We start from the raw sequence: 22,414 nt of genomic DNA, 5'->3' as shown, positions 1-22,414 counted from the left end.
GAGGAGTAATGCACAAAAAGAAAAGGTGGGTTGAAAGTAGTTTGTGTTACATTTGAATAGTTTTTAAAATTTAAAAACCAAATAATTGGAGAAATGGTTTACCCCCACATCGGTCCCATTGTAGTTGAGTGTTCGATTTCAGCACCAGGCAGGTTTGTCTCACAAACTATCTGCAGCGCATTGGATAGTCACTCTCGAACAACATAAAGTATGCGCATGGAGGAGGTAAGGGATGATCTGAGTGAAATGTGGCAAATGAGCTGCTTCATCATGACAACTCATCTTTTGCAGGTAACATTTAAGCATTTCTCTTACTATGCGACTAATTTCTTAGTGCGATAGGTGTTAAAACACTTTAGGTCAGTATTTTTGAAGAATGTCGAATAAAGTCTGTTTCACAGCCTCTGCCTTGTTATCTATTGACTGACCTTCTTAATAGAAATTTAAGGGATAAAATTAAAAACTGAAAGGCTCTAAAATAAAATTTTCTTAACTGAATTTGCAAAAAAAAAAAAAAAAAAAAAACACTGATGATGTATGAGAAAACAATTATTAGTATGATTATAAATCATAGGAGGTTAAAGATAATAGCTTAAAAACAAATGAGTGATGAAAACATTGGAAACATGCTTTTCTTAAACAGAAAACATAATAATGATGAAAACTAACCTGACTGTACAAGATTCCTTTTGCCCATTTTCTTCAATTTTCTTATCTGCAATAAAATTAATATTTTCAAATATAAAGTTAATATCAATGGAGTACACATTAATTTGCATAAAAGCACTCCCATTTCTTTTCAATTGAGTGTAATTGTTTGTATATTAGACGTTAGGACCAGGGTTCGCCGATATATATCATGATATATACTCAATATGTATTTTGAAAATATGATATTTTTGATATTTATTTTTCCAACTACAGTATTTTCAATATGAAAATTACATTAATCATAGTAATATTGCTCATTTATTATTAAAAAGAACCAAAAAGTTATGTACCATATCTTTATGATGTATTAATACATCATTAGTATAACAAAATAATATAATATTCTTTTTTTTAATGGGGTCGTTTCCAAAATTTTAAAAGTATTTTTTCTGAAAGAGCATGCTTAAAAACATAGGATCTGACCATTTTCTAAATAATTTGTTTAAGTTTAATATTTTTAAAAAATTACTTAAATTGGTATTCTTTCATTGTTTATATTTCTGCCAATGACATCACAAATGATGAATTGCCAAAATATTTAATTCGCATCTTTACTCACATGTATTGGCAACGATATGGTTGATAGCAAGCGTAGAGTGCACAATTTTAATTCACTTCATAATTATCATAACGTGGAAACGAGATAGAAAGATGCGCCAGAGTGCATCATTTGTGACGTCATCAAGACCACGCCTTGTTTGAAAAATAAGCTATTTAAAAAAATTAATTAAAAAATAACTGTTGGGAAAATGAAAGTATTTTCTGGGTCCATGTTATTTTTATTTGCTTATCCTATCAATTTCAGCGACAAAAAGTACTACTTTTGACTGAAGGAAACAACCCCATTTTATGTTCATAAAAGTATTAGTAATCTAACAATTTTAATTCATATTAAAATTACCTAATTAAATATTAAACATTGATTGGAAAAAAAGAAAATGTTTATGACTGTGCTCCTGGCTATTGCATTAGTTCATTTCTGAATCATATAACTGTGTAAAAGTAGCTAACAGAAGACAAATGAGTAAAACAGCTATGCTAAATGAATTAAAATTGACAAAAATCTAAAATGAAATATTAGATATGAATAATGAAAGAAACCTTAATTTTAAGTCTATATATAATAATAATAATGATAATTAAAGAGTGATCTGAGGATTCATTTACTATTTTGAAGACATTAGTTTGTACTGACTGAAAATATTGGATATATATATCAAAATATCCAATATATATCAAAATATCGGATATTTTTGATATTTTCGAAAATATCATAATTTTTTCGAACGCAGGTTAGGATCAGCCTAGCTGGGCCCAGAGCCAGCTGCTGGTTGTCACATTTGTAATTGTAATTCAAGCTATTTATGTATGAAAATAAGATCTGAAGACTACAGCGTTACTGCACTGTTAAAAATGCAACCTTTAGAAAAAACACCCCTCAACAATGCAAACAAATAGAGTAGTATAGTACAGCTCAACTTAAATAACCTCAATTTTCAAAACTTTGTAAAATTTTTGGCTAAGTTCAAACTGAAATCAGTAAATAAATACAAAACCTTTTGCTACCCTGATTTTCTCTCACTTTCCTTTCATTAAAGCTTCAGGCTTCTCTCTCAGTTTTTGTTATATTGCATCTCCTCTCCCTAGATGTTTGCCTATTTGACTGTATGGCTTTCAAGAGTGAATCCAGCTTCTGGTTTTGGAGGGGATCATTTTGGAAGGGGGGGGGGGCATAAGTGTCATTTTTGAGAAAAATGGGGAGTCAGGGACAAATTTTTCAAAATAAAAGTCTCACACAGTTTAAGGCTATCTTTGGTCACTTAAAGAGGGTGACCTCTTCTCTGGATCCGAACCTGATGGTTTTCTCTTAAAGCACAGGGAGAAAACAATGTCAGTAAAAAAAAAAAGTTAATTTTGAGAAAAATGTCAAAAGCTTACACTTGTCGAATGTCTCTTTTTCCATAAGCTCACTTATTTTACATTGAAAAAGGGGTCCATTGTAACCCCAAAACATGTGTCTGCAGTAATCAGGAACTGTGAAAAAAAGTTCACTGAGTTTTCCCTGATTTAGTTCACCAAATTTCCCTAATTTACAGTACCAATGATAATGGTTTCCTTTCTTTGCCCTACTTGAAAACCATTGCCTATTAAATAAAATGCAGTGTTTAAAACATTTTAAGCTGTTAATTAAAAATATATTTTGAAGAGATGCTCCTTTTTTTAGTAATAATAGTATATTAATTTACCTACAGGGAAAGATTATAGAAAATCTAAAACAAATACTCTTAACTTCCAATAACCACTTAGCATAAGAATTCTAAGAAATTATTAAAACCACTCTTAAAGACATATTATGCATAATAAATTGAAACTTTTAAAAAACCAGTCATATTGAGCTATTCTCTAATCAAAAACTTAGGTTTTAATAAATAAATAAAGCATTTTAACTAGGCATTAAAAATAATATAATTATTTACTTATTTATGCAAGGTAACTCAATTTGAAATGATTTCAATATTTATAAATAAATAAATAAATAAATCTTAGGTTACTTTTGTAACTAACAACACTGAAAATTCAAAAAACAATCCATTAATTTCAAAATCTATGTGTGTATAACTTGGTTTTAAAATACAAGAATTTTTAAGTCTGATTAAAATAACCTTCATGTAATCTGAGGCGAATAATACGATGGCAAAAAACGAAGTTGATTTTGATTTTCATTCAATTTTAGCAATTAAATTAAAAATGTGAACAAGTAATAACTTTTAAGCTTTTACTAATATTAATTTATAAAACAAAGATTTCTTCTTGAAATTGTGATTACAGAAAGCTAATTACTTCTAAGACAATGAGTAAAGGCAAAGAAGCTAAGGCATTAATGATGGCTTCCTTTTTGCCTGTAGGGTTGTTTATTTTACGTAGCACGGAACGCGTTAAAGGAAAACTAAAGCTACGCAAAATAAACAACTTTCCAGATACAGTAAATAAGCAAACTAGGAGACTGCAGCGTAGGTAGCTGTTACAGAAAGTTGGTTGCCCTAATAAGTTATTTTCTTATTACTAGACCTTTATACATGCAATCAGTTTAATTGGTACTCAGTTTTTTAAAAATTGCAAGGAGAGTCAGTGAAAATTAAAGAAAAAACAGAAACTTGGAGTCGGAGAGTCGGCATGGTTTCGAACGACTTCAACTCCTTTACCCCAAAATCAGTCCGACTCCGACTCCACAGCCTATTGAGTTTTATCATAGTATGTTATGGCTCAAGCAGTAAAGAAAGAACTTGTATAATGTTTGAAATTTTTGTTGAAATTCTCTTACCTTCATGAGTTTGAGGTAATTCGGTTTGAGGTGATTTTGGTTTGATGTAAGTGTTGGTATCTTTTGTGGGGTAAACGTCATCATCTGGATCAAAAGGAATACTTGAGATACTTTGGTTTCTGCTAGTTCTATTTAAGCTATTTACATATCCATTGTGTTTGGAGTAATTAGAAATTTCAACTGTATCCCTTCTGCTGGATATACTTGAAACTGACTGTTGAGAAAAAACATTAATCTATTGAAAAAAAGAAAAGTAAAATACATAAGCATTAAAACAAAAAAGAAAACATATTTACTCTAATTTAATGCATGTTATGTTATTGTCCATAAAGTACAGTCTTACATGAGCTGAATATTGGTATGACATATTGCTTGGTACACTTTTTAAAGTTCTATCATTTCCCAAATCACACATTGCAGAGTTTACTGCTCTAGAATTTAGATCAAAAAACTAAAAGCCGGTGATATGTTATCATTAAGATTAACTTAATATGTTTTCACATAATGTTTCAATCGACTTCCAAAATGTTTCATCTGCTGACAAGTGGAAAGATTGGAATAAAAGATTAAAACATATTGTTTAGTAAAGTAATTATCAATTACCACAGAAAATAGAGGTGCCTATTTGTCTGAAAGGCAATGCTTCACCTCTCAAATGCAGTAGAGCACCTCTCAAAACAAAAGCCCACCAAAATGGGGACAAATTCCGGTCAAATTATCCTCCCCCCCCCCTTAAAAAAATTTATGTTATCGCTTTTTTTCCAATCCTCACTGCAGCCTGAACCGTGGTTTCCCCCCTTTGTCAGCACCCTGCATAAAATAAAAGTAGCACAAAAATGAAAACAGTGACTGTAAGTGTGTAAAAAAACCAGTGTACTGTAAGAAAGTTTCCCCAGAATTTACAAAGACGTACTGGAACTGTACATAAGTACCTATAACATCCTACTTATTTACTAAATAATATTTTTAGATAGACTATTGTCAGAATAAGAAAAGGTACCATGGAAAAGTCTTATAGTTTTAAAAATTCTGCAAGTGGTCAAAGTTTAAACACCATTGCTGTAGATTTTTAAATACATGTAATTCATTTCATTCTTTTTTTTTGTGTGTGTGTGTGTGTGTGTGTGGTGGGGGGGGGGGGGACTATTTGTACAGGTTTTATATTACTAAGTTAAAAAATTATGTACAACATTTTGACAGAGGGGTTTTAATTGCAAGAGGAAGAATAGTTAAAAAGCATGTAATAATTGTTAGATTTTACTGTAAAAATGATAGAAATTATCTATTTTATCAATTGAAACAAGCATCAATAATTTAAACATTTTTGTCTTCTGTTGTGGATTTGAAACCCCCCCCCCCCCCCCCCACACACACACCAGTAAAATTAATAATAAAATCAACTTAGAAAATTGGTAGTTTTTACGAAGCTACCTGGCATTAAACATTGTCAGGGGTAAACTGAAAATTAAGTTCAAGAGGATTTGATTACATACAACATATTTGTATTTTATACTGAAATATGTTCCCAGGAAAATGATTAAAAAACCTTAGCAGTAGCAAAATTAAAATATGGCAGAATCATATTTCAAAACAATACAATGGATTTGAAATGAGCGTCTCAATTAACGTTTAGAATGAAAAATGTTAAAGAAGCATAAAAGAAATTTCTCATTTAAAAATGAAAAGAAATTGGAATTCAGAACTTAGTTTCTTTTACCTCAATTTATGAAATGAAATTAGAAGCAAAGAATTGGTAAAGCAAGATTAACTTAATTGACTTTGATATCACACAACATGACAAGTTACAACCTCTTAAACATTTTATCAATTGGCTTCTTTTAAGAAGAAAATATTTAATTTTATACATCTTTGCTACCTTATTTGCAAAACTTTGTCTTTCCTTTATAAAAACATATTAAAGGAAAAAAAAAACACTTACACTGTCTAATTTTGGTAGAGTTGTTTTTATACAAGGAAATGTTGCATTACGTTTGTATTTGCCACAGACTGTATTTCGAGGAAACTTTGATAAAACTTCGAACCATCTAGGAAAAAAAGTAATGCTTTATAAATAATATTTGATGAGAAAAATTTTTAATGCAGAAAATGAAAATAAGTTATGTTTACTTCAATGCAATTACAAATAATAATAATAATAATAATAACAATAAGTAAATAAATCATAAGCATCAAAGTTGAAGAAAAAAATTGAGGTATATCATACTTTTTTGATTCATCTTTGCTCATGCCTTTGATGAAGTGAACTTTGTCCGGACAAGTAACCGCTATTGCATAAGGATTACCAGTCAAATTTTCAGCATCAGATACTTCTAGAACACAGTTCATGTCAATAATGGCTTGAGGTACTGTTTCAGGCTGTTAACAAAATAAGGAAAACACTTTACTTCAACACCTTTAGGAAATAAAACAAGCTACTAAACTATACACAAGGTTGCTTTTTTGCGAAAAATCTGGGACACCGGAAGAAAGTTTATAAAACGAAAAATCAGAGAGATTTCATACACACATTTGATGCATAAAATTATTGCTATAATGTAATATAATTGTTAAATAATGGTTCTATCACATTACTCATTTGAAATGACACAAACTCAAGTCCCCCCCCCCCAATTCAATGAAACATTTTTTTTAAAAATAACATCTTATTTGTTACGTCATCACATGACCTTTAATGTTTGAGACTCAGATATTCTGGAAATTTTTATACCTGTTTTTCAATTTTGTAAATGCACTGATTGGCAATGTAATTTACTATTTGACAGACAAACACGTTAAAATGTACTACAAATAAACATATTGTTGCCTCAGAGCAACAGCAAGAGTGCAGTGGGCAAATAATGGGCAGTATCTGCAGAGTTTGAGAGATATTTGAAGAAACATGTTTTAGATTCCATACCAACGATAGGGAAATGTAGGAATTAGACATTTTTCTTTTCGCTTTTGTTTTTTTTCAATGGAAACCAAATAAGCAATCTGTATGCAGTAGACCCTCGTTTTACGCGGGTTTATTTTACGCAATTTTGATTATATGCGGTTTAAGATTTGACACTTTTATTTTAGGCGGATGAGTTTTGGTTTTAGGCGGATGCGGGAATGCAAACAGATAAATTTTTCCCCTCTTTCAAGATCCAAATTCCTAAACATTGCAGATTACCCGTAATCAACTGCATTTTGGGATGCTAATAATCGAGCTTGGACCACTGGAGAGATTTTATACAATTGGTTCCAGAGCTCTTTCCAGAAGTAGAGTTATTAAACTCACACAGTTCAGAACTCACTGGAAGAAGAACTTTTAGGAGTAACAAAGGAGACCAAAACCATCGAGGATACCAACGTTGGTGACACACAACCAAAAACGTTCACATTGAAATTTCTGAGCCACTCCTAGACAGTAGAAATGATCTTTCTGATTTGTTAGTGAAGGGAGATTCTATCATGGAAATGACGCAAGTGATCATGGATGCGTTAATGCTCTGCAAAGAATTACCAAGAAAAATTCTTAATGACTGCCAAAAGACTATCATAGCCAGCTCCTCTTTATAAACAGAACACGAAATTAATTTATGTTTTCTTTATACATGTTGTGCATAGAAATCGATATAAGTACACGTTAAACTTATTATACAATTAGTCGTCACTAGAATGAAGTATTTTTCTTATCTACAGAACCTAACCTCTATTTTGACACTACTATTAGGTCTCAATTTACTTGGTTTTGATTTACACAGCATTTCCGTGGAACGTAGCCCCCATGTAAAACGAGGGTCTACTGTACATAAATGGCTACTTCGTGTATTGTACGTGTATGTATGCACGACTTACTTTGTGTATGTAATGGTGTAAGTATGTATGGGGTAAATTTCGAAACTACTGGATGGATTTTAACCATTTTTTGACCATAGATAACTACATTATCAGAAAGCAACTTAGGCTATAATTTATTCCTAAAAAACTTAGTTTAAAAAAGTTATGATGGAAAACAGTAAATTTCATGTAATTTCCCCATTAAATGATTAAATATACAACCCATTGTTACAAAAATTTGTTTCCTAACAACAGCAATATTAAAAGTAATCATAATGAAAATTTTGAATCAAGGCTTCTCTGGAGCAAGCATGAAGTTTATTGCTTTCTTAAGATTTTCATCCTCATCTATATACATAAATGGCTATTTCTGTATATGTGTAAATATGTCCGGGGTAAGCTTCAAAACTACTGGACGGACGTTACCCATTTTTTCACCATAGATAAGCAACTTAGGCTATACTTAATTCCTAAAAACTTAGTATAAAAAAGTTAAGATGGAAAACAGTAAACTTCATGTAAATTCAATATTAAATGATAAAAAAAAACTCATTATTACAAAAATTCGTTGCCTTACAACATTAATAATAATAGTAATCATAATGAAAATTTTGAATCATGGCGTCTCTGGAGCCTGGAGCAAGCATGAAATGTATTGCTTCCTTAGGATTTTTGTCCTCATCTATGCCAATAATTGATAATGGTGCTAAGTAAAAAGATAATTGATTTTGGGATGTTTCAAAATATAAAGTGTTTATTGTCTAAAATTACACAAGCCCGCAAAATTCAGGTCATGAAAAAGTGATTGAACAGTAATAAGTGACTTTTACTCTATTGGATGTGCAGATTTCAAATATGACATCCATTTTTCTCAATCACTAAAGAGATTTTCACCAATTGGGCTTTAACATATAGGCAGAAAAGCCTATTTTTTCCCATTCTGAGAGAAAGAGTCTTTAAAATATGTGTAAGTTTATTACTTTCAAACAAATTTATGCAAACATACAATTGGAAATCAGTTACTTAATATAAATCTTAATTTCATAGAAAGGAGAACATAGTAATAATTAATCATAACGATTCAATTTTAACATAACCCAATCTTTTCAAATGGCGATATTTTTGCACCCAAAGACTACGTAATAATGTTTCTTGGCTTTCATTTCGCCATATAACCAAACTATCGCAATTAAAAGAATCTTTAAAACTTTTGTTAAAATGTAAAATAATCCGCTAACTAAATTAGGCGAATCTATAAACAGCACAAAAACTTCAATCAGTTTGTCTATGTGCACAATTTCAAACACTGACCAAGTTTTACTACTTATTTCGGAAGAAAATATTTAGCATCATTTTATGGTCACCAAAAATATCGCAGTATTTGGCGACAATATCTCTTTGACTAAAATTTAATTAGTAACAGACAGTTTTACAAAGTAGGGAGGGGTAGCATTATCCAAGGTATCCCAAAACAATTACCACAAATTTGGTAACATTTAAAATCGCAGCAAAGACCCACAATAGTTGAAATTTTCCCGAAATAACTAAAACAAGCATAAGGGGATTACGGGCAGTTACATTTTTTAAAACTGTTTGTATTTTAATAGAAATATTGAAAAAGTTTTAGACTATATTCAAAAAAAGAAAGAAAGAAATATTAACTGATAAATTTTTTTAAACAAGTGAAATTTCATATTTAGGAAACTTATCAAATTTTTATATGCTTAAATGTTGTGCTTTCATTTCTAATTGAATACTATTTTGCTCTTGATACTTATTCTATTTTACTTTTATAGGTAAGGAAAAGCTTGATTTTTAATCACGTCAACACAGTGTGTTTTGAGTTCTTTCAGTTAAAACAGAAAACGAATGAAAGTAGCGATTGTTTCTCACAATTATTACTGACCCATGCAATGCCGGGTATTTTTGCTAGTATACAATAAAGCTAATGTAAAATCAGGGTTCATACTCCATTAGGATAAAAAAAATTCCATGACTTTTCCAAGACTTTTTCATGACTTCAATGAAAATTTTCATGACCTCGTTACACACTATTTAATCTCAAACTTGCTCATTTTTGGAAATGAATACTAGCAAAATGTCTGCATGAATGCCACAGCCTCATTGAAGCACTTACTCGTAATGGACAAAATGTAAGTGTACACTTAAAAAACTAAACTATTTTTATTTGTCTTCATCATATAAATTTAAGTAAAGTAAAAATGCAGTGAAACGAATATGATGATGCTTAAATGTCTGATATTTGTTTTATAAACAGGCAGAATGAGATTGAATGGGACAAAGGTTGAATGAGTCATCATTATGTTTCAATAAATTTGCTTCAAAAGTTGCCTTTTAGTGTCAACAGTGCATTTAATCATCTACCTAACTTGACAGTATTTTAGTTCTTTAAAGTAAAGCCATAGTTTAGTTTTTTATGTTTCTAAACCAGATCTTTTTTGATAGAACCATTCAGTAATGAATCAATCTTCCGATTCAAAAGTATACTTGTTTTGTTTACTTATTTGCACATTTTCCAATGCATATAAATTGATAGGTTCAGAAATTCCAGAACATGTTTGATTCCTGACATTGAACGCAGCAGTTGGTCGCATGGATTAGTTTGTTTGGCCGTATGTTGGGCACTACTGTTTTAGAGTATTAGAATTCCTTTTTTTCTGTATTCTTTCATCTGACTAAAGATCTTTATTTTCTAAAACCTCCAACAAATTAAGATAAACTCTGATAAACTTAATAATCAAGTTCTTACGAGTGATGGAATCGAACTCGGATGCAATTGAACTGCTTTTTAAGTGATGTCCAAGCAGTAAAATCACATCGCAAAAAAAAGGTAAGCAGCTGCGAAAGTAGTAGATGCAATGAGATTTCAAAATTCAGATTTGATTTTGGGATCGTTCAATTTTCCACTTTTAATAGCTTTTATGTGCTATACTGTTAAATCACTCAAGATTTCTAACGCTAGCTCCTTTAGTTACTGTTACTTTCTCTTTGTCCAGGACATTTTTCCATGACTTTTCCAGGTCTGAAATTAACTTATATTTTTTCCATGACTTTCCAGGAATTCCATGACCCGTATGAACCCTGTAAAATAGATGATAAAAATGTTTAAAAAATGAAAAATTTGCAGTTACTGCCTACAGAAGAGACATCTAAGCCTGAAAACAACAGTAAGTTATCCTACTGTTGCTTTGAGGTGACGATATTTATAACTGCTGGGCAATTCCATGAAAAGGTCAACCACATGATCAAATTTTCAAAATTAAAATTTGTAAACAAATGAGGTGTCATTTTAAAGGTAAAGAGTTGTATATTTGGAAATGCCTGTCTAAAATTTGATCATTTCAGTTATAAATAAGTTACAGCAGGTTAAAGCAAGGTCAACATCTTGAGTATTTTCAAACCATATTTGGAGACTCTCAAAGAAATTCTGTTTTTTTTCCAAAAAATACATGCTAATATTATGAATTGAGATGAATAACCATTTAAAGATACAGAGTGTTGCTGGTGATGTTGCAAAAATGTATCAAAATATAATTCATTTTGATTTGTAAAAGAATTCCTCTGAGGTACATTAAGTGTTTTACGTCCGACACCAAAATGGGCAGTTAATTACGCTGAGCCAATAATTTTAAAGCTACATACATGTAGTTTTGGGTACAAAGTAAGAATTTCAATCTCTTTGATGTAACCTATTCTCATTTTGTAACAAGTGAATATTTTTTACTAAAATGTAGGTGTCAGACGTAAAATTTTTTTTACGTTTACACCATTTACGTCCGACACTGTCACATTCCTTTAAATAACATATGTTTTCAACAGTGTTTCTCCTTTTTTTGCCTTTAATTTCAAAGTTAAAGTGAAACATGCATAAAAAAAACTTAGTGAATTTATTGTATATACATTTAGGGTTGATAGGGGTAAGTAGGACCCTTTTTGTGAAAAGGTGTGTTGAATGAACGTAATAACAGTTGATTAAGATCAATTTTGGCAAATTTGCCGAAATTATAAGTGTAAAAAGAAATTAGAAACACTAAATGACTGCGTCTAAAGTTGGCTAAGGAAGAACCATTATCAACATTCAACCCATATAAATCTTGATGGTTTTCTTTCATGTAAGTTTCACAAATAACTAATCACCAGCTTTTGTAGCTGAACTATCAATTCCTACTTAGTCGTCATAGTTGTCTTGTATTTCACTAATACAAATATTTCATCAAAGTTGCTTTTGATTTTCAAATCCTCAGTTAGGGGGGGGAGAACTACTTACCCCATAGTGTGGGGACTACTTATAGCAAAATTTTACGGGGTAAGTGGGGCCCCTCCTCTAAAAGTTTTTAATAATATTTTACTCAAAAATTCTGACTGCAGTATGCACTTTAAGTTAAACTGTACATCAATGTTTAATGATCATAAAAAAATAAATGCTAACCGGGAAACACTTCTTTGAAAAATGCTGCTTAAACTCGCCAAAAAAATATTGCTCAGATTTTTTTTTTTTTTTTGACTAAGTTCTCCGACCTAGAAAAAAATTCCACTTAACCCAAATATATGCAAAACTAATCACTATGATGAACCATGATATGATCAATGTAAAAAAGTATAAAAACCATATGGATATTTCAGTTTTTGGGGGGTGACCCACTTACCCCAGTGTCCCATTTCCCCCAATCAACCCTAATTTTGAATTTATTTAGTAAATTTTGTTTCAGTATATGTAACCTATTTTTACATATTTATAACTGTAATCATTGTTTTGTGTTTACATTTAAGAACAATAGTTTACATCCAATATGAACAATTTACGTCCGACACCAAGATAAAAATTTTTAAAATAATTTTATTCCTTATAATATCATTTGAAAACTGTGATATATGTTTCAATCATAAGTGTACTTTATAATTATGCTGTTTTTAAAATTAAAATGTAAGCCAATTCACAGACTTTTAATAATTTTTAAGTGAACCATCAATTTTACTATTTGTGTGTTTACGTCCGACACCAACTCTTTAAATTTTTTTAATTTATACTTTAGGGATCTATTTTGAAAAACTAACATGATTTTTTATTCAGTGGGATGTAGTAAGTATCTTGTAAATAAATTTGATCATTTTGGAACAGTTTATATTTGGTAAATAAAATTAAAACTGAAAAATTTTTCTTCATTTTTTACGTCCGACACCATGGAATTGCCCTGCTATTAAATGCATCATGAGTTTGACAAGCTTTCATTGTTAATTAACTTACATGTTCATCCACAGAATAGGCCAGTTCTCCATCATCATACAGCACAAACCACCTTCTCTGCCACCTCTGGAAAAATAATAAGAGATTGAAATCAGTATTAAAAGTCCATATATTTATATTCAAAGTAGATAATACAACTTCAATGCATGAAACGCATAAAAAGATAAATTGCAGAATAAAAACCGAAGCTTATACACGTATTCACGCATTTCCACATTCCGGGTGTAAGTTCTTTAAAAAAAAGTAATAAATAAATAAACAAAAAAAATTATTTCAGGTGCATACATTAAAATAAAATAAATCGTTCATAAAGTTAGTTTATAGTTTTTAAAAATTTGCATGGAATTTATTCAAGCGTAAGAATGTTTCACAATCAACAAGGTTGCACTGGATATAAAGAAGTAAATTAATCTTTATTTCACATGCAAAAATAATTTTGATTGAATTTATCAACGTTAATAACGATGCACAACCTTTTATTAAGCAGTTACTCAAATTCATATGCGGCTGGTGCACCAAAGAGAGAGGTCAAATGAAGTGTAGGGGTTAGGGGGCGTGGCCCCAAGAGCTGCTTTTTTTCCCCTTTTTCTTTTTGTAAAATTTGGCTAGATTAATGGCTTTTAATGCTACTGATTTAATGACTTCAAAAACTAGAGTATGCCACCAAAAAATGGGACGGATGGTCACCACCAACTCCCCCCCCCCTTTATAGTTAAAAGTTCATTTATTTGGAACTTTTAGTTTTTCTTTAGTGAAATAACTCAATTGACCCTATAATTTTAAATTTTCACTTTTATTAATGACATTTTTTCAATCAGTCACTAATAAAAGTGAGAGGGCAAGGCCATTTTACTTTTGGAAGTAAGGGGGCAGTTGCCCTCCCCCCAACCCGTACTAGCCGCCAATGCTCAAAAAAGGGTGTGACCACTATGCTCCTGGTGCTCTAGTAGAGTAGACATTTAATGAGCGGTTCCTTTATTTATTTTGTCATAAAGGGTAAAAACCATTTTCAATAAAGAGCAAAAGTTTTATTTTAGAACTTTGTTTACTTATTTATTCAGTCAATTACTTATAGCTTTTTTATTAAGAAAAATAAATAATTTAGTGAATTTCTATAATTTACTATTTCGGAGTGAGGGAAAAAACATACAAGCTCAAATTTAATGCAAAATAATCTGGTATAGCGCAAAAGAAAAAAAAGAAGAAAGCAAGAAAAGAAATTTCTTGTCAGTTTCCAAGGAATTCCTACGTGTAACTTAACTGTGCGTCCCTCCTATCACATGAACTAGAAAAATCAATTTCCAAAGCCTCAACTTCAAGATAGGAAACTATTTTTGGGCTTTAGCCTAAGAGCAGATATTTGTTTCTTTATGGTAACCTTTCTAAGATAAGCAATCGCGACGAAAAACAATATTTGAAAAGTATTTCATATTCAACCATATCTTTTTAAATAACTGATTTGCAAACAAAACAAATTTCTGTTATTCCAGCTGCAGAGAGGCACATCCATCACCTCACATCCAATTACGAAAGCCAGAGCAAACATATCAAGTCCAAGCCTCAAACGTAAACACAAGCCATCCGGTTTTCTAATTCCTTTCACTGAGAGCAAAAAATTTACCCCCCCCCCCTCCCCAGCCGAGAAAAAATGCTTCTTCCTGTATCTCCCAAGTGATAACATATCTGGGTTCTGGCAGGGAGCAGAAGAGCTCCTGATAATCTTATTTATTTCTGGACTAAAAAAAACACTAACGTTTTCCAGTCGCAAAGAAATTTTTGATTGAGTTTTTTCAACGACGAAAAAATTCCTATGTAAATCAAGGACGGATCCAGAAATTTTTCAAAGGAGGGGGCGATTGATTTTGATTACTTTCTCTTTACTATGTGTATACTGATTTAAAAATATTGATCACAAGGGTTTTGGATTTACATTCCGAAACAGTTCCCGGATAGGGTCCCAAACCCGGACCTGCCTTCTCCCAACATCAATGAAACTCATCTAAAGTTTGTGTTTTTGAACTTCATTTTCGAAAAATTACAGGTGGCGAAGCCCGTCATGGGAGTGGCGATCTCCCCCATCGCCCATCCCTTGTATCCGCTCCTGATGTAAATCATATCAATACGAAATCAATTATAACTATGTCATCATCAAAAAAATCAAACTAAAAATAAAAATAAAAAAACCCTGAGAGCCGAGTTCAAAAATTATTAGTGGATCAATTCAAATAATTAAAATAATTTCAATCAAAATAATAATTATCAAAAAATACAGTCTACTCTCGATGACTTGAAGTCACAAGGGATCGGCTAAAACGTTTGAGTTATTGGTAGTTCGAGTTATGGGAAGTTTCTACAATAGTCTCAAGAGTTTGAGACCCGACGAAAACGTCAAGATAAAGGAATATTCGAGTTGTAAACTTCGAGTTATCGAGATTCGACTGTAATTTCAAAAATTAGGGGGAGGGGACAGCATCACATATCCGTAGCTGCCAAAATTGAACGGTGAAAATTAGAGAGGCTTATGCGTAAAATTAAGGAGACTACGAATTAATAAAATTAGCAACAAATGGTTGAGTGTTGGATGTTCAAAATACTAACAAGGGATTTCATAAATAAAGCCTGAATAGGATCCCAAGTTCGGCGTTTGAAAGTTCGGCAGGACTCAAAATGTAGAAATTGATATGATGCTTTTTTAAACGTTAAATAAATAAATAACAGAAGGCTTTTTCTTTCCCTTTCTTTCTCTTATTCGCTCTTTTCTCTTAAAGTGATGATAATAAACAATCCTTGCAGTAGATAAGAAGTTCAGAGAAAAACCGGGAACGTTTTACCACATTTCTTTGGGGGAATAAAAGTTTTAAACAAGAAGTTTCGTCTAAAACTAAACGAGCTTACTTTCCCGTATACCCATATCTACTTTCTAATATCTGATCAATATTCTCAAAAATAGCTAAAATCGTAAATTGTCTCAAGCAAAATTTTTTAATATTTTAAGCTGATTTCTAAGAATAAAATATGCTTTACTCATCTAAAACATTAGATGCGTAAAAAATAAGTAAGTAAATAAACGAACAAATAAAATAGCAGCACCAAGGAAACAAAGCAGCTAATATACTTTTTTCTATTTCAAAAAGAAAAAGATAATATATTTTTTAAATGAATTAACGTACTTTTCAAAATAAATAAAAACAATAAAATGTCCATTTAAAGAAATAATTTTAATTGTCAAAAAAACGTCTGCGCATATCTTTATGTAGAAACATAAAGGACTTCGAGTTTATCCGCCGAAAACTGAATCCATATATTAAAACTTTAGAGTGCAAATAAAACAAGTCACATTAACAATAATTATTTCACAGTTAAAACCATGGCTGCGAAGTCGGAGTCAATCTCATTTCGGGATAAAAGAGTCAGATTCGGGAGCCGAAGGTATTTAATTCAAAGACTCGGAGTTGGAATCGGTCATTTATTTCCATTCGAGTCCGCAACACTGATAATGTTTGCGGAGTCCGTCATTTTCCCTCCGTGTATAAATTTTTGCCAAAGTTACGAAGTCGGGGTGTCGGAGTCAGGTGCCCTTGACTTTAAAAATACTCGAAGTCGGGAGTATGTCGTCAAGAGCTATTTCCAACAAGACGCGTTTGAAGTAAATCCGCCTTCATGTGCGGAATCTACAGTGACTTTCAGTTTCCTCGTGGGCGCTAATGTTAAGGGATTTGAACTGTTCGAAATTGAACGGAAAATTGTTCAAATCAAAAAGATATTTTATATACAAGTTTTTCATCAAAAGGTTTTTCTTACAAAGTTTGTTTGAAGTAAATTCGCCTCACAGTTCGGAATTGCCTTGAATTTCCCCGTAGGCGCTAATGTTAAGTTTTTTGAACTGTTCAAAATTAAACAAAAAATAGTTCAAATCAAAAAGTGAAACATGGGAATGAGGTGTCATCGCCGAGATCTTTCCAAAAAAAAAAAGTTTGTTCGAATCGGACTATTCATTCAAAAGTTATTGGTGGGGGGGGGGGGGGGGACGACAGACAGACCGACAGACATTTTCCCCCATCTCAATACCCTACTTTCCAATTTTTTAAATTTTCGATATTTATTTAATTATTTTATTTATTTTTTACTTTTTTTTTGTTTTGTTTTTCGCGATATTTTTAAGATGCATTAAGCCTTCTTTCATGCTTTTTTCTTCTTTCTCTGACTTTTACTGAGAAAGTAGGTTAAAAAAGAAGGAAAATAAAATTAACATTGCTTTAAAAAATATTGAACATGTGAATTTTTTTACACTGGTATAGGGAAAATGTTTCGTTTTTTTCGATTGAAATCTTTTTACTGTAGGTATTTTTCTCAAAATTCTTAAATTGAAAAATCCCTTTTCTTTGGGAAATTCCGTTGCAACAAATTTCGGGAGTCTCCCGAACGAATCAGAAGCATTGCAGTTATGCATATTCTATAGAAAAGAACCAAAATCAAGCCCACTTACGTAAACCTATTGACTTCTCAGAGCCAGGTGGTCAGTGGACCCATTCTGAGCCCTCTAAATGACGAGGCTGAGCCCTGACTCTGCAATTTAAATTTTCTATTTTACAGTACTGTACTTAAATGTTAGACAGAAAAAGTTGACGATGATGTGAGAATGACAAAACGGAAAATATTTTTTTGTTGAATTTAATAATATCTATTTGATATCCTGTTGTTCGAGTTGAATATTTTTTTCGAATGTAAAACAAGTCAATGAAATATAATAACATTCAAAAACATTTATTGAAACAAGTAAAGCTGAAAAATTACAAAGTCTAAAATGGTTTTTTCATGGATGATTCTGACTACATTTACTGAAACAAGAAAAAGCTGAAAAGCTCAGTTCATTTTGTAAAAACACAGAGGAAAAAAAAAACACACGTAAAAAAGGTTTTTTTTTTTTTTTTTTATTATTATTATTTACTAGCAAACATACCCTGCGTTGCCTGTGTCAGTAATAGTATTGAGAAACGATTTATGCTTTCCTTTATTTATTTTTAACTGTGCCCCGTGGTTTCCCCCGCGTTTATAAGACAACAATGTATTAAAAAATTATTTTAAGTGCATCTTGCTATGATACATATATCTACACTAATAATATAAAGCTGAAGAGTTTGTTTGCTTGAACGGTAAAACGCTGGGGCCAGCCCCTGTCTCGGGTTCGAATCCGGCTGCGGGCGAGAAGATTTTCAACATTTATTACCCGGGCTCATTCAAAAATTAATTAATTTATAATTCAACGGCGGCTTTCAATTATTTTTTATTGAAATTTTTTATCCCCAATTTCTTATTTAACAGATGTGGATAAGGGTGTGTAATTATGTACTCTATATGTATCATTATATATGTATCATAGCGTGATGTACTTAAAATAGTTTTTTAATGCATTGTTGTCTCATAAACGCGGGTGAAACCGCGGAGCACAGCTAAAAATAAATAAAGGTAAGCATAAATTGTTTCTCAATATTATTACTGACTCAGGCAACGCTGGGTATGTTTGCTAGTATCAAATATAACAGTATCGGGCCGTTATATCGTGTCACGTTAAGGGATTATATCATTGCACTCATTTTTATGTATCGCACATCTCCTATGTTCCAAAAGAATAAGGAGAAAGAAAATAATCACTGAACACACTGCGTAAAACCAATTCTAAAAATGGCTCCGGATTAAAAAAAAAGTTCGACGGAGCAGTGCTGTAACTTATCTTCTGCATTTTACCTCGTCCTCCCATTGTAGGACTTCAGTTCACAAATTCATCCGATAGAATCCCTGTAAATGGGTTTACTTTACAGCCGTCCTTCCTGATGCAGAGAAAGTACCGTTCCAGCAACTTTAGAGATTTTAGCATTTAGGGTCATTTTGACAAGAAAAAAAAAACATAAACAGTTATTTTTTTTTTTTAAATTTCAACACTATTAGATCGCTTTGTTTTTTGAGCAACAAAATCTACCTAATCAGTAACATTAATAATCGCTTGTAAAGAAATTATCTCGCAGTTAATACTTGAAAAGTAAAAAAAAAAAAAAGTCTGTAAAATCACCGGGGAAAAAAGTTATAAGCATTTTTAAGCCTAATGGAATAACAAAATCAAATCGGAAAATTTATTATTTGCCAACGAGCTCAATTTGAAATTAGCGTGGATAAACACATTGAGAAGAAGACCTGTTGCCATTTTTTTCTTAATAATTAAAATGCTAGCTTTTGCATTGAGGTAAAATTTTCTCCCCTTTTTTTTCGTACTGCCAGCAGAAGGTAATCAAACTATTTTAGTTGAATAAGTAAAGGGTTGTATTTCATTTATTCGGGACTTTTTGATTCGCCATTAACGAAATTTAAGAATCATTATTTTGACGGGAAGTTTTACAGTACTTATTTTCGTATTATCTAAGCTTAACTGTGACTTGACAACATTTATTTAGAGGTAGACCGTGCAAAGTCGGGCAACGCTGCTAGTATGATATGTATAGCGTAAAAAATTACACACCCTTATCCACATCGATGTTTTCCGTTAAATAAGAAAATCGGGGAAAAAAAAAAAAACCATTTTCAGTAAAAAAAAAAAAATAACTGAAAGTCGTTGAATTATAAATTAAATTATTTTTTGAATGAGCCGGGCAATAAATGCTGAAAACCTTCCCGCCCGCAGCTAGGTTCGAACCCCGAGACCCTAGGATTACTAGCCCCGCGCTTTATCAACTGAGCTAAACGGCCAACAAAAGTTCGAGCTATTGATGCAACAAAAAATGCATCATGATTATTATAGATTTAGTTTTAATTTATTAATGCTCCCCTCCTATTAGTCAAAGCTGGATGTTATATAGCCTATAGCCTTCCTCAATAATGGACTAGTCAAAACAAAAATATTTTTTTAATTCGAACCAGTAGTTCCCGACATTATCGCGTTCAAACAAACAAAACTCTTTAGCTTTATATTATCAGTATATATTTTAATTATTGTTTTAGTTTAAGAGTTATAAGATAAAATTGCTTAACACATACAATTTATTTCAAATAAAAATTAGAAATTTATATTTTCAATAGTATCGATGTTTACTCGCGCCAACTTATGGTTTTTTTTCAAGGAAAATAAGGGGGGGGGGGTGAGGGGCGATAGATGTCAGTCAACCTCTAAATTGTTTCAAAAAGGTTGAGAACCACTGCTCTTAAAGGCCTAAAAAAGGCCCTTCATTTATTATTATGACCACATTTATTGAAACAAGTAAAGCTGAAAAGCTTCTGAAAAAAAATGGAAAATAACAGCATCGGGGGTCATCAAAAAGATCGACTAAAAACAAAAATGGTTTCTTGAGAAAACAATGTTTTACAATACAAATTTTTTATAAAAGAAAAGTAAAACTTTAATTCACAAACCGTTCGAATTAACTTTTTAACGCATCTTTAAACTCTGATACAGTGCAACAAAAGGATATAATAACTAAGCGAAAAACAAATATTTACTAATAATAAAGCTGAAAGTCTGGATCTCTGTTACGACGCCACTAGCGCCTAGACCCCGTTCGCGCCCGATTTTCATGAAATTTGGCACAAAATTAGTTTGTTGCATAGGAGTGAGCCACCTTGAAGCGGTTTTTCGAAAAATTCGATTTTGTTTCTTTTTTCTATTCCAATTCTAAGCTTATTTTACCCAGCAAATTATCACAACGTGGACGAGTAAAATTATCACAACATGGATAAGCAAATTACCACGACGTGGACGAGCAAATTACCAAAACATGGGCGAGCAATGAACATAGCATAATTGGTGAGAAAATTCGTCATCCATTATTTTGTAAATATACAGAAGAACCAAATAGACCTTTTAATTTCTTACTACGGGCAAAGCCGTGCGGGTACCGCTACTAAAGAAATAAACTAAAAACTGGGAGAGAACCCAATCACAACGATATACAAAGCGGGTGGATTTTACTATGCGCTAATTTACGAATATTACACAATCACCGAAAAGTTAACAACGTTTCCATCTCAAAAAAGTTGACATTTTTTCTCCCAATCTAAATGATAGCATACGACGCACCCAATAAAGGTCAAAAAAACGGAGGACGATGAAGATAACAACAACCTGTAATTTAACAGTCATTATTTTGTCGTTAGGGCCGATCTGCTTTCTTTTAGCTGTAAGGTGAGGCGGTTCTCAAGCCCGCCATATTGTTCTCTGTCTGTAGAGATGAAATTGCCTTCTTTCCACCATTCTGTGCCATTGTGTTTCAACAAATTCAGAAGAAATAGATCGACTCATATCTTTCAGCACTCATTTGAAGTTCTATCGGAACGAGTTCTTTAGTTAGAAGTCTTCATTAAGACTCGAAAATCGCCAGTAAAGATATGACGAGTGAAAATTGCTTCTATATTTGAACGATGCAATTGCCTGTTTAGTAATATTTTGCCTAGTTGAAATTTAAAACCCTAACTCCAGTGGATCACCCTAAACTCCAGTAGACAGCGTTCATTGATGATCACTTTTTAGTTTCTTCATTCCCCTGAAATGACAGTCTTCCAGTCAAAACAGTTAAGTTACCGGATCCAGTTTCATCTCGTGTCAAAATAAGCATTTCCCTGCACGTTAAACATTAGCAAAAAATATTATCAAATGATCATGTCGTGGAGCGAATTTCATTGCTGATGAAGTCCGCGTTACTCGATCATTCGCTATTATATATACGAGGATTTGGGGGAATGGAAGCTTGGCAATGATTTCAATGATATAAAAAAAGGTCTTTCAGAGATAATTGTGACCACAGAGTAAAAATAAGAACTAGAGCACGCCTTATATTATTTTGACCGTCTATCTCAACATGAAAGTGGTTTTGACATCTATCGTTTGGCAGGCGGAACGGTCTAACTTTCAGCCAAGTGCGCAAACTTTAATTGAACGTGGTAAATTAATTTTACCATAATGTGGCGAAAAGAACCCCAAAGACAGAGTCCGACTCTTATTCGACACTACATTTATATCCGACAACGACACCAAGTTTCTACGTACTCTAGTAGTGTTTATATCCTCATATATATATACTATATATATATATATATAATATATATATATATATATTTATATATATATATATATATATTTATATATATATATATAATATATATATATATATATATATAATAGCGAATGATCGAGTAACGCTGACGTTCATTAACAATGGAACTCGCGCCACGGGATGATAATTTAATAATATTTTTTGGTAATATTTGACATGTAGGAAAAGGCTTCATTTTGACAGGACTTGAATCCG

General features: G+C 31.8%; 1 protein-coding gene across 1 annotated transcript in view; it reads right to left on the bottom strand.

Annotated features, from left to right (window-relative positions):
- LOC129226164 (protein outspread-like) overlaps positions 1 to 13,186 on the bottom strand; it is a 51,528-nt gene extending 38,342 nt beyond the window's left edge. Inside the window, exons 1-5 of the mRNA XM_054860764.1 lie at positions 13,125 to 13,186; positions 6,258 to 6,409; positions 5,973 to 6,078; positions 4,034 to 4,247; positions 670 to 715 (exon numbers count right to left, since the gene is read on the bottom strand). Of these exons, the coding sequence (XP_054716739.1) occupies positions 670 to 715; positions 4,034 to 4,247; positions 5,973 to 6,078; positions 6,258 to 6,379 (488 nt within the window). The 5' untranslated portion in view covers positions 6,380 to 6,409; positions 13,125 to 13,186. The remainder of the gene's footprint in view (positions 1 to 669; positions 716 to 4,033; positions 4,248 to 5,972; positions 6,079 to 6,257; positions 6,410 to 13,124) is intronic.
- Positions 13,187 to 22,414: the final 9,228 nt, after the last annotated feature.

This window comes from Uloborus diversus, chromosome 7 (assembly GCF_026930045.1).
Source record: "Uloborus diversus isolate 005 chromosome 7, Udiv.v.3.1, whole genome shotgun sequence".
NCBI classification, from domain to species: domain Eukaryota; kingdom Metazoa; phylum Arthropoda; class Arachnida; order Araneae; family Uloboridae; genus Uloborus; species Uloborus diversus.
This window is presented reverse-complemented; position numbering and strand designations above follow the sequence as displayed.